General features: G+C 40.8%; 1 protein-coding gene across 5 annotated transcripts; it reads right to left on the bottom strand.

Moving 5' to 3' along the window:
- Positions 1–411: 411 nt before the first annotated feature.
- Positions 412–26,259, bottom strand: LOC139386909 (la-related protein 4B-like). 5 transcript variants are annotated; one of them, XM_071132786.1, is made up of 17 exons: positions 25,798–26,244; positions 22,784–22,917; positions 15,983–16,142; positions 15,125–15,292; positions 14,717–14,795; positions 13,936–14,072; positions 13,567–13,670; positions 9,525–9,635; positions 9,227–9,280; positions 8,653–8,901; positions 8,222–8,331; positions 7,746–8,018; positions 7,416–7,464; positions 6,912–7,079; positions 6,484–6,662; positions 6,103–6,214; positions 412–5,909 (listed from the first exon to the last, which is right to left on the bottom strand). In XM_071132786.1, the coding sequence occupies exons 2-17, from the start codon at positions 22,862–22,864 to the stop codon at positions 5,586–5,588; spliced, it is 2,358 nt and encodes a 785-aa protein (XP_070988887.1). In that variant the 5' UTR covers positions 22,865–22,917; positions 25,798–26,244; the 3' UTR covers positions 412–5,585. The 5 variants fall into 5 exon arrangements, with proteins under 5 accessions (XP_070988887.1, XP_070988890.1, XP_070988891.1 ...); XM_071132789.1 differs by having other exon boundaries at positions 6,918–7,079; positions 7,416–7,443; XM_071132787.1 differs by having other exon boundaries at positions 4,684–5,909; positions 6,918–7,079; positions 25,798–26,259.
- Between the last annotated feature and the right edge of the window lie 914 nt (positions 26,260–27,173).

Here is a 27,173-nt window from a genome sequence, read left to right as displayed (position 1 = left end):
ACCCCCTAGCCATAAGACTCCTGAACAGCTAATCAAATTGATACCCATACTATTTGCATTGACCCTCTCCACCCCCATTTTTACACTGCTGCTACTGGTTAACTACGCAGTCACTTTACCTACATATTACCTCGACTAACCTTTGCCCCCACACATGGACTCTGTACCGGTACCCCCTGTATATAGCTTCGCTGCTGTTATTTCGTTGCACTTTATTTTTTTTTTTACTTCAGTTGAGTAAATACTTTAACACTTATTTTTCTAAAAACTGCATTGATGGTTAAGGGCTTGTAAGTATTTCACTGTAACACCTGTTGTGTTTGGCACATGTGATAAATACAATTTTATATTTTTTCTTGATCAGCCCCCAGACATCCCAGATTATGGGACACACACACACACAGAACTCAATAACAGTGCCTAAATCTTTATTTTTCAATAAGCTACATTTTTTCCCTCCAAATTAGACAGCTTAACATGACACGAGTAACTTAAATTATCAATAGTTGACATGTACGCTTGATTCCAGTCTTAATGGAAGAATAGGTAAGAAATCAAAAGCACTCAAAGATACCTCCATGAACTACTGTTATGTTCATAGGTTCTTCTCTCCCATAAAGTCAGCGATTGTCCACTGCTGTTAGCGTAACATGGTATGGGTAAAAATGAGTTAATTGACCACAGTGAGTTGATAGTGAGACAATGGCTGTGTCTCATTCCAGTCAGTTGGTGCATTGTCACATCACTTTAGAAGCAAGGTCAACTTACAACAAGCTGTAGACGTTGCAAAAAATACATGACACTGTCAAACTGGTGAGACGAAGCAGATCGAAGCAAACTGGGCAAGGAGAACGAGACGGCCTGATATGAGAGACTTTGTCTGTGTACACAAGGAGAACAGCCCGAACATTACAACAGGGCTTTAGTAGTGCAAGCAAAAGAAAGAAGAAAAAGTTCAACACAAGTTCAGTCAGTCTTTCGTACTGTAAGCAGTGCCATCATCTTCTGGAGAGATGAACCAATAACATTGAATGAAAAATAATTTTCTCATCATCATGCTGCACACACCTAGCTGGCGAATGAACCTTGGGTTAACTTGACCGTCAGTCAACTTTGCATTTGTGTTTTATACTTCTGCTGACCCCAGGTGGTACACTTCACGCTCACACACACCCACAGTGCCCAGCCTGATAACATATCCATACCCAATCTGCAAAGACAACAGCATTAGCATTTTGCATTAGATAGGCCTACTAGCATAGACCAGCTTAAATTTACAGACAATCATGCCTCGACTTCATAAGTCAGATCAGATACCCGGTCAGATGCAGGTTGCTATGAGTACTTTGTCTAATGTCAGTGGTATCAGATTTTAAATCCCAGTTTTATAATGCTGGACCAGCTACACTTCCCATGAGTAACAACAAATATCAAAATATAAAATGGCAGGCGCTTAAATATTATGTACAAGTCAAACAAACTGCCAGTCTGAAACAAATTAAATGGCACAGTTTTTTTTTGCCACATTAAACGCAGTCCACATGTGTGATCAAATGATACAAAAAGACAATGCACAGTATGTTATACAGTGTGCCAGAAATCATTTCTGCAAGAAAATGAGAAGTGTAAAAAATATCTACACTATTATGATTGAGTCTAAACACTGGTAAAGCCTACCAAAAAAAACTAAGTACAGTTATTACTTCTGGGAGCTACGAAAGTTCCGTTGATGTACATTTTCATGAAAAACAAAAAAACTCAAAAGCAAAATTACAGAATATCAACCATGCTTAATCAATTTGCGCCAAACGATTAAAGGTTGTCTGGTACAAATTATACCGTATGCTGCTGAGGAATTGACATTGGTTGTGTGTGAAAGGTTTGATGTTCCTGTGCTTCAAATGTGCTTTACTGTGATTCATAAAGAACTGTTTTATGGGCCAAATCACACATCAGATTGATATAAGCTGTCTGTCACAGGACAGAGTATGGACTTTGTACTGTCATTTGAAGATGTGTATTTGTACAACAGGTAGGTTCTCCCCTTTTCTCATTGTGCACAGTGAAGGGGCTAAACAACAGAAACAAACACCTGTTTGTTGAGAAAACACATGGAAATGGAATGAGAATGACATTTAAAAAGTTACAATCAGACAACCTGCCCACATTGCAAAGTGAGGCAGACGCAATTCTTCACATCAGAACAATTTTTTTTTTTAAAGAAATTCAAACATTTAGATATCCTACATCCAGCTCAAAAGCGACATTAATAGTTCAACAAGATCAATATATGTTTTTTTAAATCATTTTAAGGTACCTCTTTATATTTTCTGATTATTTACAACTGTACAAGCAAAGCACACAGTTCAAAGAACATATTTGATACAGTATTGACTATTTTGCATTTACAGGATTTATATTTCCCCCCCCAAAACAAACAGAAAATAAAAACAAGGAACAAAGTTAATCAAAAGAGAGTTGAGATAAATTTTACAAAACCAAAATGCTGCTAGATTTGTACTTTAAGACCAAGTAAGACTTCTGACGTTAGGTATGACTAAATATTTCCATGCGTCTCCCTTAGTAACATGTCGGGGTTTGAAAAAAAATAAACTAACTCTACATTGTCTCGTATAAAAGTTAAGGCAAAGTCATTTTCAAGTTTAAATAAAATTCAAGTTTTTAAACACCGGATGGAAATTATACATTTGAAAATATATAAAATGGTATATATTTTTTTCTTGAAAATAAACGTTAATGATATCTCATGGAATAAACAGCACTGGTTTCTAAATAAGCAGAGCAACATGTCTTTTATACCATCTCAGGAAAAAAAACGACAAAAAATGATAATACATCTGCCATTTAAGACCGCCCATAAGTGCATCTCAGTCCTTCAGAATCAAACTCCCCAAATAATGTGTTTGCAAACCAAACGGCATGCAAATCAAAAGCAGCAATGACTATCAATACAGGCAATGTCTCCTCCCTCCGAATTAAGTCCTCTTTTCTAAGCAGAGTACTCCAGGGTAGCTCCTTGTTGCAGGAAGACGTCAATGAGACACTAAAGAAGCGCACAGGTTCCACTTTTTTTCTACTTAGAGATTTATGCAAAGCACAGAGGGGAATTTGGAAGCTATATGGTTGTTGTATGGAGAGCCAGGTGAAATCTCCAGAAGAAAACCATGCAAAAAATAAACTAGGCATTTCTACTGTATGGAGGGGAAGGTGTTGGAACAACCCAACAGTGCTGCCTGCTCTGCCTAACATTTGTCCAAACTGAAAGGACTCAGTGGCTGCTCAGGTTTACAGCATCCAAAACAGGTCAAAGTTGCCTGCTCACAGGGTGCAGTTTACTACTCATATTTTCTGAGTGTCACCCAATGACTAAAGCTATACCTTCATTCTAAAAGGGCTGCCTCGTCTTTTACCTTAATATCTAACATTTGTAGTGAAGGAAAAAACCCACCTCTTCCTTTCAACCAATTATACTTAATTGTAAATGTTTTGGAGACACCAGGATTTCCTAAACTCAGTCCTGGGTCCCCTCCTGGGTGCACATTTAGTTTTTTGCCCTAGCACTACATAGCTGATTTAAATAATCAAAGCTTGAAGAGTTGGTTATTTGGATTAGCTGTGTAGTCCTAGGGCAAAAACAAAAACGTGCATCCGGGGGGGGAGATAACAGGACATAGTTTGGGAACCTTTGATCTAAGGTGTAAACCCACATTACAATTTGCTACTGTACTACTGAATAAACAAACCGCTTTATAAAAAAAATAAAAATGAAAAAAAAAAAAAAAAAACACCACGTACCAGTGGTTTCATAATTCACTACCTAAAATGGAAAACAAAATCAAATAAAACACCACTGCAAAAATAAGCCATTGTTAGTGGAACTCCACAGGTTTAAATCAATGAAAGTGAGCACAAAAGAAAATAACTAGTTATTTTTATCCTGCACGGAAGTATGTCTACTCCCATGTAAATGCCTACTAAACAAACAGTTTAACTCGTGTGAATTTCTCCATGTAGAGGTTAATCGAATTAGTCAACATTTAGATCTTCTGAAACTGATTACCCTGCCACAACATTTAATAATAATGCGCAAGTCAAATGGAAAGAAAGGTTAAAATCCAAGAGGGAGAAAACTACATTTGTTGTATAACTGATATTTTAAAGGGCTTATAATGTGACTATCAGCAGTTTCAATATTCCTCTTTACATTTCAGAGAATATGAAACTAGAATTACATGTTCCCTTTTTGCTTCTGTATGTCCAGAATCAAAACAAATAGTGCAAAGTTTAGTTGACGACATGTATCAAGTATTATTTTCTAAGTACAGTACCAGATTCATTGAAGTAACATGTTCCAGGTTCATCCTCTAGCACCATAGCTATCTAAAATAATGAAGTCACTGCACCCTGCCAAAACCCTACTGCCTACTCCTTATAGTAGCCTAGCCACCTCCACTGCCAACATGTGCCCGCTGAACTAGTCTTTGACATGCTCGTTTCACAGCTAAATTTAGAAGGAGTAAAGTCACCAATAGCCATGATGAATTTATGCGTTTTTTTTCTGAGATGAAAATACATGTAGATTTCTACTGACACTGATAGTACCTCTCTCTAAGAGGCCTAACTAGCAATGTGCTTTATACGGCTAGGAAACAGACTCCTGTGAATGGGATAGCAGAAAACTACATTTTATTGTTTACCACAAGAAATACCAGATAAAGACTTTGGCGCTCTTAAAACCACCAGCACGCAACAACTAGAGGTACTTGTACCAACAATCAAAACCAGTATGCAAATAAATGTATTATCCTCATATGCTGGTGTTACAATGACAAAGAGTTCCGTGTTGGCAAAAATAATCTCAGAAATCCCTCAGAAAGTAGGTCTTCTGTGGATTTCAGTGAAGTCTAAAATGACACTAGACTAGTTGACCTTGCATATGAATGTAAATATGTAAAAACAATTATGGCTACGTCCCACACGGCGCCTTATTCCGTATGTCGTGCACTACTTTTGACCGAGAGTAGTACGCTACTCAGGGAATAGGGTGTCATTTGGGACGCCAATCTCATGACTGATTGACTGATCATCTCATCCTGCAATGGAATCACATTACATCTTAGGACTGCATACAACATACAGAAACACCCCCCACAACTAACAAGATCTAAACCGCTATTCCGTTACTCATCCACTTCCCTTCATTCACTCACTCACTGGGTGGCTTCCAGTCTACCTACTCTCACAATATTATCTTGGAAGGCAGTTTGGACATATGAATTTATCCCACTAATCTGAACAAGAGTTCATTTGACCGATTGACACAAAATAATGCAAAACAAAAATCAAAATGAAATAAACCTCCCAAAAAATAAATAAGTAAAGATGAACGGTTCTCTACATGCACACTGAGGTGCTATTGTCAGTAAGCCCTGATCCAGAAACACATCCTCTCTATGCTGTGACTGATGATTTTGGGATAGGTTGTATTTCAATAGCCCTGACTTTTTCCAGATTTTTTTCCTCTCACACATTTGTTTTGAAATGGACTTTATTGCAGTTGGGGTTTACTGCAGGTACTTTGGGGGGGTGTTGAGATCTTTGCTGCTGGGACCCTTCCCTGGGTGGTGGGGAGGTGGTGAGGGCCACCGGCCGGTTGGTCTCCGGACCTCTCGGGGTCTGCCTGGGTTAGCAGGCTTGGAGGAGCCTGGGTATGTCTCTCGGGGGGCCTTGGACTCGCCCCTGTCCCCTGGAGCTGCGTCAGGGCACTTCCTCTCCTCTCCTGTGTAGGCAGCGCTGCTGGCTGGCTTGGCCTCTTTAGGGGCCTGTGGTGTCGGAGCGTGGTCTTTAATCCTCTGGCAGATCTCAGCGTAAGAGGGCTTTCGCAGTTCCTGAACACACAAAAAAAAGCTAGACTGTAGATGATTCATTTCATAGGACATTGACTACGCACCCTGGTTTGACATGCATTAAAATAAGAAACACGGTCCACAAGTTAGGTATAGATGCTATCAAAAGATCTAGATCAGCTAATATCAATAACTGCACCTGGTTGTTTAAATGCTTTGGTGAACCAGCACTTACTGTAGCAGCCCCATTGACTTGAACATATTTGCTAGCGGTGTACAGGGTGTCAGTGACCAGCTCCACAGAGACCCGGTTCTCCTTCTGCTTCGCCTCTGGAACTTTCACTTCCCTGAAACACACAGTATCTCACAATTCATTCACAAAGACGAGTAGGGCATGAAATGCTGCTAAGTCAGTTCTGTTCATTTTTTTTCTACACCAAGCTATTTTGACAACAACTACTGTATCTATCGTGTTTGGCATGTTTGATGAGGAAATAGACAAGTGTGAGAGAAAAGATACTGTATGATATGAAAAACAAAATAAGTTGTGTTTTTCTAAATAGAAATAGTGTGTGTGTGTGGCGGGGGGGTTGAAACACACGTGTCATATACTCACTCTGCGGGTTGGGATGTAGTGGGGATAGGGGCAGGGCCCGAGGCTGGTGCTAGGGTCAGGGCTGGGGGAGCAGCGGGCAGGAGGCTCGGAGGCTGTGGAGACGTGAACGTCCTCAGTGGCTCCTTGGGTCCTCCTGAGGGGAGGAGGGCGCCTGCACCGCTGGCATCAACACTTACATTCTGGAACGGGATGAGAAAAACAACACATCAGGTTCCTACTGACAGCAAAGCTGAAATGTTGAGCTAAGTGATTCACTATGTTGGCTTGGAGATGAGAGCTTGGCTGCATCCCAGATGGCACCATATTCCCTGGCCAGAAGTCTATGGGCCCTGGTCAAAAGTAGAGCACTACATAGGAAATAAGGTGCCATTTGGAACACACAGAGTACGGTGGCCTGGAGATGACAGCTTGTGGTGGTAAGTACTGACCCTGACCTTTGTGGCTCCTATTACCATGCTGGCCAGTCTGTTTTCAAACATGTTGTCAGGGGTCTTGAGGTGGCCTGCGGCCCCAGGCAGGGGGGGGAAGCTGGAGAGCCCCAGCTCAAAGCTGGGGGACGGGGGCTTCTGAGGAGGGGGTGACTGGGTGGCCACTCTCTATACAACAAAACAGCATCAAACACCGTCAGACAGGGTGGCCACTCCCTAAGCAAAACCGGAGTCGGCACAATGCAGTGAGTCAGAGAAAACAACCTCTGCACCCTACTCCCTTCATAGAGCACTACTTTTTACCAGAGCCTATAGGGCGGGTCAAAAGGAGCGCAGTATGTAGGCCAGGGTGCTAAAGCCAGCCTGGCAACCATACCTACAAAATCCCTGCAATACAAACATTCAGTCAGGAGAGGTCACAGCCTTCAGCATCAGTACTGATGGATCTTTCTCAAAGTCAAAGACTAGTTTAAGAGGAGAGTTATTAAAAAAATATGTACTTACTGTAAACTTGTTGTCATCCCTCTTTTTCCTAGAACCATAAATATTTGTCCTTTAAGAGAGAGAACATTTGAAAGATTCACTGACATTTTTTTATCTATTTGAAGCACAATTTAGCCTTAGATTTCAATTCCAAAACATGAGCGCCATGCTCTCTCTCGTAAAATTATAATGCGTCCCAAATAGCACCATATTCAGCGCACTACTTTTTACCAGATCCCATGGGCACTGGTCAAAAGTAGTGCACTAAATAACAAATATAGTACCATTTGGGACACAACCTATGGATGTCTATGGTGGTGAAGCTCATGCAGATAGTGGATGATCACTTACCTTCCACGGCCCATGCCCAGTGAGTAGTCGGTGCTGACGGGCTCCACCCGACCCGTACCGATGTCCCTCCTGGGGTAGGTCATGGTGGAGGGGGGTAACCTGGTTCTGTTCTGGCTTAGGAGCCGCGTCGTCTGGGGGGAACCCCGGGGCACCCCGTTCAGGATGCGCTCTGTGGGGAAGTTGAAGATGGTGGGGTTGTCCAGGAGCCCTGTGCCACGCTGATCTGCGTTGGGTATTGTGGGCCTCAGGTGAGGTTTATTGTGAGTGTGACTCCTGAAAAATTCCACAAGAAACACTGATCAATAATGTTTAAAGATCCTACATCATTCCATAGAATTGGTATGAGCACACATTATGGAATTATTGACTTGAATGGGGATACCTGTTCTACTCATTCTATTTCTATAATACAAGCACAGTCATGTGGACATTCTTGGTAGTATCGTGTACATTAGATGGAATGTCAGTGTACCCACCTATTCCTGGGAGAGTAGTGCCTAACACCAGCAAGAGGAGACGTCGCTGGTTTAAAACTATGGGATGTTGTAAATCCATTGATGAATTGGGTGTTGTGAAATGATGTAACCTGTTGAATATAGAAGGAAACACTAAATCAATTACTTTTATAGGATTTTTAGTAGCATATCATACGGTGAAGTTATGAAACCTCTCATTTGATGTCTTGTAGGTTTGTGGGTGGTAGGTTTGAAAAATCCTGGTAATTTCTCAAACATTTTTAATTTGTATCTAAAATTCCCAGGTTTTCCAGAAACACCGGTGGGAAGATTCCCAGAATCAGGAGAGAAAAGGCATAAAATCCATGAATTTCCCAATCAGAATTTTGGGGATTCTGCAACCCTAGTCTGTATTGTAGGTTTGTAGGTGTGTGCATGACTGTTGTCCTCACCAGTGAAGGGTCTATGAAGCTGTGGGTGGCTGACCAGGCCTGTGGAGTGATAAGGCTGTAGAGGGGGAACTGTTGCTGAGGGCTGTACACTGGAGGAATGTAGTACGAGGTGTAACGCTGTTGTTGTTGTTGTTGTTGTTGTTGTTGTTGTTGCTGCTGCTGTTGAGCATATGGGTTTACCTCCACCGGGCGGTAGCCATTCTTTGGCATAAAAGTGTTGATAGCAATTGCCTTCGCCTTTATCCGTGCCTGATTGGGGTTTAGAGTTTAGAGTTCCTTAGAAAATTGATTTTTCCTCAAAAACAAATATTCAAAGTAGGCATTTTTCAAAGCGGTGCACAGAGATTTGAATAAATTAGCCACATTTCTCCAGGGTATTATTTCACGTCAACTATAAATGAACCCAAACAAACACTAGATTGACTTGTTGTTATCATCCACTGGAAGTCGTTTGGGGGAAAGCATTAGTTGCTGTTATGTAGACAGAAAAAGGTTCTGAAGCCCCATACTCCAGAAAGTACAGTAAATGGGTGAAGTTAACCTTAATTACCACAAAAAACATGAATTAGCTTACCTTAATAGGTTTCCCTTGGAAGGTTTTCACTTCTTCACGAAGATACTGATATGCCTAGAAAAAAAAAGGTTAAATGAACACTTCAGAAACAGCACAAAATATATCTTCAGTTTGTATACCCTCTGAGAAGGACGTAAGCTCAAGGCCAGTATAAAACCCTGTATGGCCACAACTAGCGGTTGTAAACCAAACATAGACCAGCCCTACAATCCTAAAACATGCTATGACGTGCAGGGGAAAAGTACAAAATCAAGAGCCATGATCATGCAATGGTGCAACATTCCAGAATGTTCCTTACCTGTTGTGCATCTGCTTCTGATTCAAAGGTGATGAACCAGTTGTCGTTGTAGGCAAACTCAGAATTTATGAATTTAGGTAAGTTCTTTCCTTTAAAAAGAGCCTCGACCTCCTGCAAAACAAGAGCAAATGTCAAGTTTAAAAAGGGATAGTTCAGGATTTAAGTCTTCGGGTACAGCTAGCATATGCTAAGCTAGTTAGCATTGGCTGGCGAAACTAACTTCTTTCATACTGGACACAGAGACATACAAAAATGTTATCCACGAGTTAATCTGCCTCTGGAGAAGCAGATAAAGGACTTCATTGTCAAAATCCTGATCTATCCCTTTAGTAATGCCAAAACGCCACAGGAAATGTGAGCAAGTTCCTGGTTTTGATTGAAAAGCTTAGGGCGGTCTAAGCCACTGCCTCTGGAGCACATTGCTCGAGCATTGGTTCGAATCTGGCACACTGCTTTTTCAACACACTCTCTCTTGTATGTATCTGTATCCAACAAACAAAAATAAACTGGCCCGATCAATGTCAAATATTGTCAATATTCCCCAATGGGAATACAGTTCAGACTGAAATAACACCATTAAAATGTTCGGAATTGTAAACAGCTAAAAACATCACCCTTTAATTTGTCACACTGCATTAATTTTGATAACCACCCACTTGCACAATAACTGAAACCTCTAAACACTGTTTAAACAATGTGTCATTGTGTTCGAATACTCATACTAACTGTACTATTTGTGACGTGAATTGAGTATATAGTATGCTTATTTGTCATAGTATGGATATAGTTAGTATGCCAAAAGTTCCCGGATGTCGTACTAAATTCGCCAAAATATGAAGTACACAAGCATAGGACACTATTTCCGTACTTTAGGGACCGTAATGCAATTCAGGAAATGGGCGTAGCTTCACATAATTTTCAGATTTGAAGAAATTGGCGGAAAATATGCAGCCGAAGTACAACGAGAGTGGATACAAATGCATTGCTTTAACTAATTATGACAAATGTTAAGAAAATGTTGAGCAAAGTAATGGCTTTTCAAATAAGTTACCTTGCACGTTATGTTGGCTGGCAATTTGTTAGTTACACGCTTACGAACCACATAACATATCATTACAGCAGTATGTACCGGTATGTTGTTAGCTAGTTACCTAACGTTAGTTGGCTACTTATACATCAAACTAGCCAGTATATTAACTATAGGCTAACTACCCAACGTTTATTGACTTGATTATTCCCATTATTCTTAGCTTAGCTAAATTGTATAGTCGTTCTCAATGGACATTCATTCGGGTGCATTCGTAAATTCGATCTGGCTATCTACTCCGATTTCAGAGCACTCTCGTCCAAGTGTACCAGAGAGCAGAATAATGCATTTTCGAGCGCTCAACACCTGTTGAATATGGCCGGTGTCAGTAAACGTCGGCAAAAAAAAGCATAATTAAATTGTTGCCAGGAGCATAGTTAGTCACCAACGTTCTGGTTAACCAGCTCTGCTAGGGTGAGTAAAATGGTCAGAGTGGTCTCATTTGTGTCTGGAAGTAGCTAGCAAGCAAGCCAACGTTAGCTTGGGTGCTTGACTGCCGTTTTAAGTAGAGGTCGACCGATTAATCAGGGCCGATTTCAAGTTTTCATAATTGGTATTTTTGGACACCGATTACATTGCAAACCACAAGGAAACTGCGTGGCAGGCTGACCACCTGTTACACAAGCGCAGCATCAAAAGAAGCCAAGGTAAGTTGCTAGCTAGCATTAAACTTATCTTATAAAAAAATAACAATCAATCTTCACATAATCACTAGTTAACAGCACATGGTTGATGATATTACTAGGTTAACTAGCTTGTCCTGCGTTGCATATAATCATTGCAGTGCCTGTTAATTTATCATCGAATCACAGCCTACTTCAACGTCGCCAAATGATTTAACAAAATCGCATTCGCGGGGAAGAAAAAGCACATTCGCTGCACAAATGTACCCAAACAAACATTTATGCCTTTCTTAAAATTAATACACAGAAGTATATATTTTTTTAAACCTGCATATTTCATTAAAATAAATGCATGTTAGCAGGCAATATTAACTAGGGAAATTGTGTCCCTTCTCTTACATTCAGTGCAAGCAGAGTCAGGGTATATGCAACAAGTTTGGGCAGCCTGGCTTGTTGCGAACTGTGTTTCCTCCTAACAAAGACCATAATCAATTTGCCAGAATTGAAAATGAATTATGACATAACATTGAAGGTTGTGCAATGTAACAGCAACATTTAGACTTAGGGTTGCCACCCGTTCGATAAAATAAGGAACGGTTCTGTATTTCCCTGAAAGAATAAACGTTTTGTTTTCGAAATGATAGTTTCCGGATTTGACCATATTAATGACCTACCTATATTTCTGTGTTTATTATATTATAATTAAGTCTATGATTTGATATTTGATAGAGCAGAATGACTGAGCGATGGTAGGCAGCAGCAGGCTCATAAGCATTCATTCAAACAGCTCTTTACTGTGTTTGTGAGCAGCTCTTAGCAATGCTTGATGACTTCAAGCCTATCAACTCCCGAGATTAAGCTGGCAATACTAAAGTGCCTATAAGAACATCCAATAGTCAAAGGTATATGAAATACAAATGGTAGTGAGAGAAATAGTCGACGCGTCAGAATTCCTATAACTACAACCTAAAACTTCTTAACTGGGAATATTGAACCACCAGCTTTCATATGTTCTCATGTTCTGATCAAGGAACTTAAACGTTAGCTATTTTTACATGGCACATATTGCACTTTTACCTTCTTCTCCAATACTGCTCTTGCATCATTTAAACCAAATTGAACATTTTTCATTATCTATTTGAGACTAAATAGATGTTATTTGTGTGTTATATTAAGTTAAAATAAAAGGGTTAATTGTTCATTCAGTATTATTTGTATTATTACAAATAATACAAATAAAGTTTCAAAAATAATAAATAAAAAATGACATGTTTTTTTTTTTATAATTAAAAAACATTATTATTCATATATATTTTTTAAATGGGCCTATTAAAATCGGTATCGACTTTTTTTTGTCCTCCAATAATCGATATCGGTAAAGGCATGGAAAAATCATAAATCGGTCAATCTCTAGTTGTAAGGTCAGCACGCTCAAATCAACCCTACTCCTCGGCCCCGAACGTCTAATGTGCCCCCCGAGAGGGAAACGCTCTGAATTTACGAGCGCAATTTAGCACTCCAGATTGAATTTAAAAACACACCCGAAATGTCTTACTAGTAATTTGTTATGCTAACTAGCTAGTTAGAAGTCGCATAGCAACAGCATCAACTTCCGGTAGACAGGCGAAGAGCTAGTATGCTCAACTGAAAGGATACTGTTAGTTTACATTGTACTAAAATTAACTAATAGTATATACTCATTAAGTATGTAGTATGTTAGTTTGGGTACTCGAACACAGCTCATAACATATTTAACAGGGTGTCAACATCGCAAGATGGAAGATGAGTAAAGAAATAAAGTTGACAGACATATACACCAGTATGACTTATGATTCCAGGAAAACGACTCAGGGTTGTAATCATTATTCCAAACAGCTGCAAAACGAAAACTACTGTTTCGATTGGACAGGTTCAGCAAATGGAGGGACCTACCTGAATCTGCCCAATAGAAAGCTTTCATTGCAAAACAAAGTTTTGCCACTGTTTGGAGTAATGATTTCACCTCAGGTAGTGTGCTGTGCACTCAACAGGAAATTACCTACAATGCCCTGGTTAAAACACACATATAGCCTAGTCACATTAGAGCTTGTACGAAAATGACCTAGTCTTGCTGAAACTTGACTGATTTCTTTCCACTGTCTGCCATACTGGATACAGTCAGTCGAAGAAGGTAAGTCATTGTTTTCTTTTAAATGGTCCAGACAGAATGTCCCAAATGACACCCTGTTTCCTATGTGGTGCACAACCCTTAGTGTTCTGGTCTAAAGTAGTGCACTACATAGGAAATAAGGTACCATTTGGGACTCAAATGGCGGCTAGCCAGTGAACATACCTCTACAGGAGTGCTCTCAGGGACCTCTCTGAGGATGACGATGCAGCGGTTCTGGTTGGGTCTCACCTTCTCCCCCTTCTCATCTACCTGGACCAACGGCAACGCTACAGGGGCAGGGCAATATTCAAGTCCAGTGAATTTATAATCAAAATCTGAAAACTTTATTGCCATGTAACAAATGTTGCTAGGAATTGGTGTTGTACAAAGAAGGTTAACTAATACAACTGAAATCCATATGAAACCAATCCAAATGAAACATCTCTTCCCAGCAATGTCTCTTTAGTCTCAATAACAAAAATTGCTGTTAGTATCAAGTTAATCAGAAAAAGTTCAGTGAACGATAGTTTCAAATAGAAGGGTGTCACTTACATCGTAGGATATCAACGATTAACTCCACGTCCGTGCTGAGTTTCTTGACGTGGTCCAGGTTAGCTACCGTCACAATTGGCACATACTGGTCACTATCCATCTGAGAGATAAGATACATGTCGCTGGCCAGGTTCTCCCTGTAAGTGCAAAGAGACAAGACAAAACAGTAAGTCACTCCCTGTAGCCTAAGTCACTCCTCCCTCCCCACAGCACCCACCAGGGAATTCTTGACAGCATGAAATAAAGCTTTCATTTAGAACACGCCTCCCACAAAGGGCCAAAGAGAACTAATGAGTATGCGGCCATTGTGCATCATCACAGTGACATATTTCACTGGCTGTATTCTAGCATGGGCAGCACTTGATTACTATCAACAAAAACTATGGCCCAGCATCAACACATTCTGTATGGTGAACAGCATAATAAATGGAACAGTAGTGGTGTACATTACTCCCCTAGCTACCTCCCCTAAGAGCCAATTAAAGTTTGGTCAGGCGGGTTCTGTATTCTGTAATGGCAGAGCTGTGCCTCTGTGCTGCACGGCTGTAGATTATATGGTTTCTGCAGCACAGTGTGCCCAGTGCATTATTGGCTGTATTGTAGTAGGCAATGTCTATGTCCCAAATGGCACCCTATTCCCTATATAGTGCACTACTTCTTCCCCAGGGCCAATTGACCAGAGTACGACTAGCATTGGTCAAAATGTCAAAAGTTGTGCATTATATAGGGAATAGGGTGTAATTTGTGACACAATCAGTGTGTAGTATTGACTGTTACTCACCGGGACAGACAGAACTCCAGGGTCTTCTTCAGGTGTTCCCGGAGGTCCTCCTGACGGCTCTCCTGCTGGAGCTCACTGTCTGCTCATCGGGGGAACAGACAACACAACATTCACTTTCATGCAGAGACCCTTCATTTCATTCAACTCACAGGTATTGTCCCAAATGGCACCCTATTCCCTATATAGTGCACTCTAATGACATTAGACCATTCATTATATTACACGCAGTCCCCTTTAGGTACAGGTTGTTTAAGTTAAAACAAACTCATTGATGCATACATTTCTAATATTCTAAAACACAATGTTGCAGTGCAATGAGAATACCATTTATATAATTGTGTATCACTTTCATAGACGCTTTGCTCAACTCAAGTGAATGGTCTCCACTCCAGTGGATGAGGATCCCACCTGTGTGAGTTGCCTCCTGGCCAGACTCTGGGTATATAGCAGGGTCGGCGCCCTCCAGGGTGACGGTTGCGGCCATGGGGGCTGGCTCTGCCATCATCACCGGTGGAGGCTCATCTGGGTCGGCCAACAGGGGCTCCTCAAACACTTTGTCTTTGCTGGCTTCATAGCCTGGACAGAGTAAAAACAGGAAACAACCATCCAAGCAGTTAACACAAGCTACAGTATTCACTGGCTTCATAGTCTGGACAGACTTAAAGGGACAACCAAGAAAGCCGTTAACACTAGCTAGTAATACCGCGATGGCTTAAGTTGAAGAAACAATAGGCCTACATGTTATGTAGTACTAGTAACACATTGATCTATACAAGGGGAAAGTGAGGTAAGTATCTAGATGTTAAAATGGATACCATGAACATGTGACTACTTTAATCGCCACAATTAACTTCACATAATGAGCTAGGAGTAAAATGTAGATGTGTCAATCTGAATAAAACTGGTCCTAATTTATCACCTTCATGTCCCCACCAGTCCCTTGTTAACTGCCACGACGGCTAAACTTGGCTAATCTTAACGTCCGCACATAAAATGATTCTGCTTATTATGTGTTAGAAGGAAGGATGGGTTGGTAATATTTATAGCTCTCCCTCTGACTAAATTCAGTATAAATGATTCAACCCATGGCTGCGCCGTGATGACAGGGGTTGCGCACCAAATGGCACTCCAATCCCTACATAGTGCACTATTTTTGACCAGGACTCTGATCAATAGTAGGGCACTATGTAGGGAGTAGGGTGCCATTTGGGACACGACCCCATCTGTTACCATGGCTATCTCCAGCCGGTACTTAAAATGGCTGACCTTCTGGCCCAGGGTCAGCAGAGCTGCTATCGCAGCCATCCTTCCATAGCTGGAGAGCAGGTGTGTTCGCAGTCCCAGTCGCAGTGGCAGTGTCCAGGTTAAGCATGTGATTGGCCCATGCTTTTGCATTGGGGTTCAGGTCAGAAAACTTGGCAGATTCCTGTGGCAGGAGACAAGATAGGAGAGTATTATATACATGAGTTCAGGTAGGCCTCCACACTTCAGCAGACAAAAGAAAGGAGGGGTACTCAACAACAATACAGGAGTACAGATGTATAAGAATACTATCAGTATAGCAGAATATAGGCTAGATCAAGGAATAATGAGAAGGTACTCTCCAGGAATTTGACAATAGTCATTATTTTTAAGGCTCTGCCATTCAACCTTGCGTACTGTTCATATATCCATCTATCTAGAATGTTACCCCTTGGCGGCGTTATCAGAAAGCATGGCATTGATTTTCACTGCTACGCAGAAGATGCACAACTTCACATTTGTGTCAGAGGATTTCAGCTGTATTAGCGATTTAAATACTTGGATGCTCACGACTTCCTCCAGCTAAATCAAGGCAAGACAGAGGTACTTATTGTTGGAGCCAAAGCACAGAGCGAATCTAGTCGCTTATTTTAATTCATGGTCAATAAAGACAACACCAGGTAAAAAAAAAAAAAACTAGGTGTTATTTTAGATTCTGAACTCAATTTTGAATCACACACTTGGAAAGTGACCAAAAAAGCTTTTTTACCACCTGAGGAACATTGCAAAGGTGCGGCCGTTTCTCTCTCAGGCTGATACAGAGAGACTCTTCCATGTTTTTATTACAAGCAGGCATGACTACTGTAATGCTCTCCTGTCTGGTCTACCCAAGAAAGCCATTGGTCAACTGCAAAACATACAGAGCACATATTACACCGGTTTTAAGGTCTCTGCACTGAGCTTTAGAATACATTTTAAGATTCTTCTATTGGTTTTTAAAATCAATCCACGATTGTACCACAATACATGTCATACATGCTTTTAAGTTACCCAGTAGGTCCCTCAGGTCCTCTGGCACTGGCCTTTTAACTATCCCAAAGCCTAGGACCAAGAGGCATTCTTTAGTGATTATGCACCCCCAGCCTTTGGAATAGCCTGCCAGAGAACCCGATGGGAGGTTGAAACTGAGGACATATTTAAAAGATATCTTAAAACACATATTTTAGATTTGCTTTTCCTTAGGGTGCTTTTTAGTCATTCAGTTTGTCACTCTTATGTTTGTGTGTAGTAAATATTTCAGCTTTTATTTTCATTGTTTGTTTGTTTTTTCCTGTAAAGCACATTGCATACCATTTCTGAAGTGAGCAGTATAAATAAAGCTGGTTTTGATTTGTGGTGTGATCATACAAATACCAATGTGCAAATAGCAATGGCCAGTGGCCACAAATGTGTGTTCATCTCAGTACAGCAAAGCTGATAGTAGTTTCTTCATACTGGCTATGTATGCAGACAATGATTGATTATATAGGCTACTTCATCTTGTCACACAGCAAGCAGACCATCCCTTCTGGGATTACTAGTTATCCCAGAAGTTGAATAGCCTAAATGTCTTTGAGTTCGCCTAGTCTTTGAGTTGAGGCAACAGACTCAGTGAGAAAATGCTAGTGTAACCTAAATGTTTCCCTGTCAGTTCCACAGAAAAATCAAGGAAAATATACACAAAATGTTGTCAGAAAAAGGTTGACAAAGAACAAACTGTTTTATATAGCCATAGCTACATCATTGAGAAACCGGAGTTTATGATAATGCATTTAAGTAAAATCAACAATGATAGATATCTGGCATAAGAGATATCAAGACAACATACTTAAGACTGCAAAAATGACAGATTGAGCACCACTGATTTGGGCAAAGAGAAGTCTGGACATACTCACAAGAGATAAGTAATTGTTCTGCCAATTCCTTACACAAGACTCACAAGCTATACGGCTGTAGCGAAGGGCTTTGGTAAAAGCCATACTAGAGTCCTGAGGCAAAGCGGCATGTCTGTAACAGTTACTCTCCGCTGCCTACAGTAAGAAGAGTCCAGGAGCGCATCCAATCATGCCCTACACACTCCGGGCTCAGTCATCGCACCTGCTGCACACAGTGACGGTCCATATGGCACCTCAACCACATTCAGAGCCAAGCACAACACAGACTACTTGTATCACCTCTTGGATATTCCCAGAGCTTTCCGAGCACACCAACCAAGAGTCTATTATCCCCTGGTTATTTCCAGAGGTTTCTGATTCCCAGGCATTGCACAGCGTATTCAGCATGCCCTCCTCGGGCTTCTGCCTCCCATAGTCTTCACTGCTCTTTGATGCTTCTGAGGCTGTGGCTGCTTCTGTGGTCCATCTGTGCTGTCAAACTGCCTCTGGGTCACGAGGAGCGACAGGTTGTCGGGGGAGAGAGAAAATAAAAAAAATGAGACACTGCTGCCGAGGTGTCCGACGTGGCAGCCGCCGATTTGTCGCTGTCACTCATTCCCATTTAATGGCGCTTTGGTTTCATCACTGCTGCGGCTACCCTATGAGTCATGCTCTCTCCATCAGAACATCAAACCCACGTCACCAACGAACAGACATACTGATGGCTAAGGTGGGTTATCGTTAAATCCACCTGAGCCAAAGACAGAAGCTGCCTGAGGAATGGATTATCCAGTGTGTACACTAGGCTTCTCCTTTTGCAATCCACACCCAATAGGCCTTTAGGTGTCAGATGAACCTGTGTTTAAGTAACACACCAATATCCATAACCTACATACAAGTGTCAGGGGTCACACTAGCTTTTAGAAATCAGCATTTTCAAAATGCAGACCATCCAAAAATGTGCATTTTAAACCATTTCACCCGAGTTGTATATTGAAAGTCAAGTGGTGGTTTGCGGTCAATAGTGGTCAGGGTCGTGAAACTATACATTTTCTTCACACAAAATAAATGAAAGCAAATATAATAAAAAAATTGCTTAGTTTTTAATCTGACGACAAAAGTGCAACACTATTTGGCTAGCAGCCACACAATTAGCTTATAATTACAAATAAAGCTAGCTACATTTCCTAATGTTGTGTATCATTGAAAAAAATAAAGCTAGCTGCATTTCCTAATGTTGTGTATCATTGAAAGAATAAAGCTAGCTACATTTCCTAATGTTGTGTATCATAGAAATAATAAAGCTAGCTACATTTCCTAATGTTGTGTATCATAGAAAGAATAAAGCTAGCTACATTTCCTCATGTTTTGTATCATAGAAAGAACGACGCTAGCTACATTTCCTCATGTTTTGCTTCAAGTTCATCTTGCATTTTAACTTGCTAACAGAGATCAGTCAGAGCGCTGTCTGCCGATCCAATGTCGTTTGTGTATGAGGGAATCTGATTTCTGATGATAGCAAATATGTCATTGAGTGGAGAAGTGCAACTGAAAGACAACAGTCATTTTACATTCATGATTTGGAACTGACTGAACAAGAGCAGAAATAACTGTTTGATTTTTTTCTGCGTGAAAAAATGCAGAATTCTGCATTAACATGACATCGTTGGTACAAAAAGCCTTAATGGAAAACTTGGATAGTTATGATTCTCTGCTGTGGGAAATTCAAGAGGCTGAGTATCCAAAGTAAAGTAAATCCAGCTTTCTTCAGAGTGATATAATACATTGATGGAACAGCAACAAGGCCCTTTGCTTTTCACTGGGAGCTTCTGTCTATTTGCCCGGGTCTATTTATAAAAATAAAAAAACTTTAAAAAACACTGCATTAGGCTATAAACTCAATGGGGTCTGGTCAAGCGTACAACACACACCAAGACAAAACGCTACATCAAAACCAGAGCGCCACACTGAGACCAAGGCAGGAGAATCAAAGAGCCTATAATCCAGTCATGCAATAATGTAATACCCTCCCACTCCCACATCTGACCTGGCTGCTATAGAAACTGGCCTGACATAACTGACTACCATGTCCAAAGCTTCAGAGCGTTTCAGGTCCGCTTGACCTTTCCCAATAAAATGCCTTGGTGCTTCCATCCCTCACTGAGGGGAGTGATTCACCTTTTCCCAGTAGCCTGATTGGAAATGTTATTTTTGGGAAGCTGTTATTCATTATGAACTATAGACATTGGGGTCGGGGGACATTGTCATCGAGTGCACAGCATGTTTTCATTGCTCCTTTAGTCAGTCAGACAGCCAGGGAAGTGTTCATTTGTACACAGGGATAGGTTAAAGTCCCTGAAAAGGATACTAAACAAAACACACAATTTGGACTGGTCCGTCTGGGAGGCTTCTGCCACGTTGAGCTCCAGACCCAGGACAGACAGACAGTGGACTGGTAATGTGCTGAGCACCCCGGATTCAAACGACCTAGGGGGGGTGGGGGGGGTGCTGTGTCCACAGGAAATGTTATACTTGTGCATCCTCACAAGCTTACAGGTTCTGGCATATAGCCTAGGTTACAACTAAATGGACATCTCTTGGACAGCCAGATCTGAAAACAATTATCTCCAACCTGACACAGAGCATTAACTAGTACTATACTAGAACCAACGACAGGCAGATTCCAGTGAGTGGCAGCAGCATTGGAGTCATTAATGTAACAGCTTTCACATTTGGATAAGATATGGCCAACACATAGCTTTAAATAGGTCATATGTGCTATTCATGAATTTTCATATGCCACAGCATATGGCACAGTAGCGCTGAGCAGAGCAGCATAGAATAAGATGCTTAACATCACACACTACATGTTAACAAGGAACACATGGAAGTAAAGGTCATTCTTTAATAAGGCGAGTGGCGGGAGGCATAAATAATTACCTTAACAACAAAAGTCCCTGGATTGAGACGTGAAAACGGCATACCTCAAGAATCCATTGGGGACTTTTTCCTGAAACCAATCTTGTTTCCAAACGTATGCCATGTGTTTAGCCTAAATGAAACTGGAAAAAGACAGCAGTGTCTTTCCATTTCCTAATTTGGGAGAATAAGCTTTCCTTTTGGCCCTCATTTAGGCTATTCAACTTAACATTCTTTCCAACTCAAGAGCTTGACGAACAAGGGGAATTTCAATATGTGTAGCCTACCTGCGTCCACACGCTTCTTAACAAAATGTAGCCTACAACATGCTCTTCATCTAATAAAACATACAAGCCTTATGACAAATCTATTGAGCGAGACTGCCAGCCACATAGCTGCACCATGCAAGGAGAGCACAGCACGCATATGTTAAAATGAGGACTCCTCATGAGTGCTGTGCTCTCCTTGCATGGTGCAGCTATGTGGCTGGCAGTCTCGCTCAATAGATTTGTCATAAGGCTTGTATGTTTCATTAGATGAAGAGCATGTTGTCTTTGCATGCTGTAGGCTACATTTTGTTAAGAAGCATGTGGTCGCAGGTAGGCTACACAAATGGCAACCTATGTAGGAAATAGGTTGCCATTTGGGATGTGACCCCAGAGACACACACATCTCCATTGTGTGAAAGAAGTGAGGAGTCTGTAGGGATACCAGTACAGGAGTATCTTGGAAACAGAAGACATGAAAGCTTGCAGCAGAACTATGACTGAGATGTTAAAATGCCAACTAAAGAATGTCTGTCCCTATAAATACTGTATACTTAATTTTGAAAAATACACTTAGTGATGAAAGCAGCAGCAGGTAGCCTAGCGGTTAGAGTGTTGGGCCAGCAAGTGAAAAGCTGCTAGCCAACAAGTTGAGAGAAAAAACGGACGATGTGCCCTTGAGCAAGGCACGTAACCATAATTGCTTGAGGGTCGACGTTGATAATGACAGACCCTGGCTGTGACCACATTCTCTGGGGGCATCTCAGGGGGAGTTGGGACATGCAAAAAATAAAACAATTCCAATTCACATGTGTATTAATACACACCTGTACATGTGTGAACTAGGACAAATATAAGCACCCACCAAAGTATTATTATATAAATGGCCTCGGCCCCAAACAGCAACAGCAGTTCGCATTGAGGAAAAGTCAGCGCTTGAAATTTAGGAAAAGTTGGAGTCCATGAAGCTACAATGAGTCAAAAAATTGGGTTACAAACACAATTACAAATAGGCGTAAGGAACTCGCTAAGTGTCAGAAAACATGAAATCAACTCTTGCAGCAATAAAACATGCATTAAGTGGGAGAATATAGCCATTTACACAGGAGAGCAACCAACATCTTTTTAAAATAGAATTAGGCTACATCAGTGGGGAGGTAAGCTATGTTTACCAAACCAGTTCAGAGAAGAGAGGTTTCCCCTACTTTTGTAAAGCATAAGATGAGATAACACTGGTTCAGATGATCGAGAAGTATAGTTTTAGTTAAAAAGGCATGTGTTTTTTTGCCTGGTTTCATTTAGATTTCCCCAAAATTCAGTTTCTCCGTTTGATTTTGAGAGGGAACCTGAGAACCACACTTTAATAGAAAAACAACATTGAATGTTCTAAGTCCTCAACAATGTTTAAACCACCTTTGAGTTTGGCGAAAATTGAGAAATGTTGATTTGAGTGCAGTTGCCCTTTAATTATACTGTGCACCTAGCAAGAGGCTGTTGTTTAGCAGTGTCTTTGCAGCGCACATGTGATGGTAAAGTTAGCCAAACCAATACGAATCACTGATGCATCCTGTTAATGCCATGATAAATGTGTGCAAATTAATACATTTGTTACATTTAGTTGATTCCCTACATTTTGAATATTGTTGAAATCCGTTTTAAAATGTATGGATTCCGTCCGTGTTCTCCGCATTGGCGGAATTTCTAGGAGCCTAATATTTAGTACCTACCAGATGAGAGCTCTCTTTTGCTTCTTGTACTTGCTGCACCTGTGGTTCAGCTACAACTTTTGTATCCTGGTCAGAAGTCATGAGCCGTCTACTTCTTGGCTCCTCAGGGAGAAGTCTCTTTGTCACCAAGTAAGCTGCGGACAGAGAAACAAATAAGTTTACCAGGGTTGTATTCATTAGTGCACCCCATAGTGGAACGTTTTGCAACGGAAAACAAAACCAAGTGTTTCATATTGGACAAATTCAGGTAGGTGCCTCCATTTCGTCACATTTGATTCCTTGTGAATATGCACAGAGAAAACACTGCAGCAACCAATGCTGTATCTCACCATGGAAGTGCAAAGAAATATTTCATTAGTAATATGTGTCAACAAAACATACATGCAATCTAGAAGTATGAACACCATTGGAAATGTCCCTTTTCTATCCAGTAGGTCCAATTTGTAAAGAAGTGATAATCCCCCAACAATCGAATGCCTGTCTAACATGAGCTCTCGTTGTGTTCGCAAACAAAGCAGAAAAATAATGGCATGGCTGTAAAGCTCACGACCTTTGACCTACATACTCATTACCACAGACAGTGTGAGCTGGGCTTAACAGACCATTGTAAAGAATTAAACAGATGCTTTTCCATCAAGCAAGGCACAACTAACTACAGTTATCAAAGCAATTGTTTCAACAAGTCAACAATTGTGCTCATTTCTTGCACAACTAATTCAGAGATCATGGCCAACAGTTACAAGGTTCCCACACTAATCTTTAACTGTCATGTGTAATATTGTGTCATGGACCTATTTGACATATGGGCATAACTTGTTATCATTTAAGTGTTAACCCTGTATGTAATTGTCTATTCGTGCATTTCTGCTTATTCTTTGAGAAACAGAAGATGGAAAGCCCTGGCGTAATCTAGCCCTGTTCCTGGAGAGCTCCCATCCTGTAGGTTCACCTCAACCCTAATCTAGCACACCTGATTGTAATAATTAGCTGGTTGATTAACCTGGTTCAGTTTGTTACAACTGGGGTTGGAGCAAAAACATACAGGAAGGTAGCTCTCCAGGAACAGGTTTGGACACCCCAGAATTACACCAAATATCGAAAAGTATTTTTGGAAATTTTGCAAACATTCAAATCCACTGCGGATTGGACAAACTAACCGTTTGTATTGACATAAACCTGTTGCAATTTTGCTGATTTGCATTGTCACTTGAGGACTATGCTGTTGTACAGTATGCAAGCAACGTTCTGGTCTCCACAAAAATGGCAATTTAAGCAGAGTTCCAACAACTGTTCACTACAAGTGGTGACTGCAATACATGCCATCAGTGATAAAATGACATGCTAGGTTTGATGTAGCCCACCAATGGCTGTCAAGTTGACAAGTTCCTATTGAATAGTCCCTACCTCAGACAACTTGACAAACAGACAATTTTACTATTTCCATCATTGGTACTACCCAACTTGTTTGCACTATGCATTATCATTTTTAATTTAGATATTCTTGTCACATTTCAGGAAAATTACTGTGGATACTATAGTAAGACACAGCCTGTTACTTCAGCTCCAGCTGACAAGTTTGGCAGAGACCATGCGATGAGGTAAAGCCTGCAAGGAGGATTTCCATTGTGTGTTTTTTTATTTGTGAGGACAGGACGATGGTTAACCTAGCTACCAGATTAAGCTAGCTAGTCAAAACTTGCCAACTAGACAGTAGATAGTGGCAGTCTGTTTCTGCTCTTTTGCTAACTAGCTACCTATGTAATTGTGGCAAGAGCCCAAACAGATCTGAGATTAGGCTAGAATCATGGTGGCATGTGACTGCCATTTACAGTGATTCTGGCTAGTAAAATACTATAAAGTAATGCTGTGTAAAGCCCGTTCAACTACAAAGTTAACCCAAACTGCTGGAAAAAGCAGAGTATCATCAGCATTCAGTGAAAGATGGCGACCTCCAGCATGAGTCACCTCCATCAATCAATCAATCAATTGTATTTATAGACCCCTTTTAACAACAGCAATTGTTGATGGAGACTATTCCAAAGGCCAGCCAGCAGATCCTACCCGCTTGCTTACAGCTGCACTAGGGTCGAACAGGAATCCTTTGTATATTAAGACACTGGAGCCGGCGCGAGAAATGGCTCAAAACAAATCCAGGGATGCAAAACGCATTGTACCCTGAACTGCCCCAGTATCCCAACTATTACATCGAGAAGATTGCTAAACTACTAGCAGTCGTTCAATCGTTGAATCTTCTTGGTGTAACAGTTGGGATAATGGGGCAATTCGGAGTACAACGTATTTCTCATCCCTGGATTTAGGTACGTTTTTCGAGCCATATCTAGTTCTGCAGTCTTAATATACACAGGAATGTTGTCTGACCCTAGTGCTGCTGTAAGCAAGCAAGTAGGACCTGCTGGCTATTCCAAAGGCTAGACACCAATTATTATGTGCACCTGACGCTCCAGACAAGGCCATTCATAGCTCGCCAATTTAGCAAGTAACCTAGCTGGTAGTTAGATAGCAACGTCTGTAGCTACTTAACTCGGACGTCACTGCGGTGGCACATTGATTTGCTGACGAACAAAGTCACGAAACATTTAGCAACTAGCTATCTGTGCCAACGTTAAGTGTCGAATAGTGAATACTGAGCTAGTTAGCCGACTAGTTACCAATCAATTCACGAGCTAAGTAGCTAACGTTAACAAACGCAGCCACTTCCATATTCGTGTAGTTAACGTTACGTAACTAAAAGTAGCAAGATTATAACGTGGGGAGCTTACTAGCTAACGTTAGCTAGCTATGTATTTGCTAAAAACAACGCACAACAAGCAAACCGCGTTAGTTGGCTAACTTGCTAAATTAGTTTGACAGCCGCTTCAGTAAACGTGAATTTATACCTTGCTATCGTATAGCTAGTTATACGATATTGTTATAGTTCTAGGCAGATACCGAACGACAGTTAGCAACAACGAGTAAGCGAGCTGGCTCGTTACTAAGCAATGGGCGCTACTCACCTGTCAGCTCTCACTGCACGACGATGCAAAGACTTGTGGTAAGCAAGGCCTTGAATTGGCTTCCTGGCTGAATACGCACGATATTATCAAGCTAACGAGCACGCTAGCTACGATTTACTGCAGTCTTCGAATGAGCAATAACAAGCTGTTGGGGGCTGGGATGGCAAAAACAAAAAAAATACCCGCCCTTTTAGCCAAATCTCAGAAAACAAAATACCGTAACGTTAGCTTTCCTAACTAGAAATGCTAGCAAATTAGCTTAAAAGTAGCTATTAACTTTGCACTTGTTTTGTGCAGTAGAATTAAAATAATCTATATTATTCTTCGAATTTTACCAAGCGGAGGTTCTACTAGTAGAAAAGTAAATATGGAACATCAACCCAGAACTCTCAATGTGAAGCGTTCGTTAGCTAGCTGGATCACTCGAGGTAGCTACCAGTTGGGAATGGAGAAATTGATGTTCCAGTTGTGTGAAGATAGCCACAATAGAGGAATCGTCGGTTCGCCTTCAAATTAACAGTCCGCTATTGAAACTGATACAAATAGTATAATGCCCTATTTGGAAGATATAATGCTAAACAAGTTTGGAATGTTGTTACATAACTTACAAATGAATGAATGCAATAATACATTAATTTGCCAATAAACAGTCAAACAAAACAGTTGAAATGAATGTATAAAAATTGTCACAGACTCTAGCCACCCAAGTTATGCACGGTTCTTTCTGCTACCGCACAGCAAGCGGTACCGGAGTAGGACCAAAAGGTTCCTGAACAGCTTCTACATCATAGCTCTTATTGAAAGACTTTGACTTTGGGAAATCACCTCCATTGACAGTCTATTGTGTGTATTGGACATTCATATTGGATTATAGCCTTGCCTATGGCCTTGACTATGGAGTGTGAGTAACAGGGTTAGAAATGTCCCTGCTGAGTTGTCGTCACTAGTTACCAAAGCCACAAAGTCATAATTATGGCTAAACCCTGCCTATTTCTACAATTTATTTTCTTAAAATCTGATTTTAAACCTAACCTTAACCACTCTGCTAAATAAAATTAAATCAAGTTTATTAGTCACGTATACACAGATTTGCAGATATTTTTGTAGGTACAGTGAAATGCTTGTGTTTCTAGCTCCAATAGTACAGTAAAACCTAGCAATACATACACTAAGTTGACTGTGCCTTTAAACAGCTTGGAAAATTCCAGAAAATGATGTCATGGCTTTGAAGCTTCTATTAGGCTAATTGACATCATTTGAGTGAATGTGAGGTGTACCTGTGGATGTTTTTCAAGGCCTACCTTCAAACTCAGTGCCTCTTTGCTTGACATCATGGGAAAATCAAAAGAAATCAGCCAAGACCTCAGAAAACAAAT

Source organism: Oncorhynchus clarkii, chromosome 28 (genome assembly GCF_045791955.1).
Source record: "Oncorhynchus clarkii lewisi isolate Uvic-CL-2024 chromosome 28, UVic_Ocla_1.0, whole genome shotgun sequence".
Lineage (NCBI taxonomy): Eukaryota > Metazoa > Chordata > Actinopteri > Salmoniformes > Salmonidae > Oncorhynchus > Oncorhynchus clarkii.
Note: the sequence above shows the minus strand (reverse complement) of the source record. Positions and strands in the feature narration are given on the sequence as shown.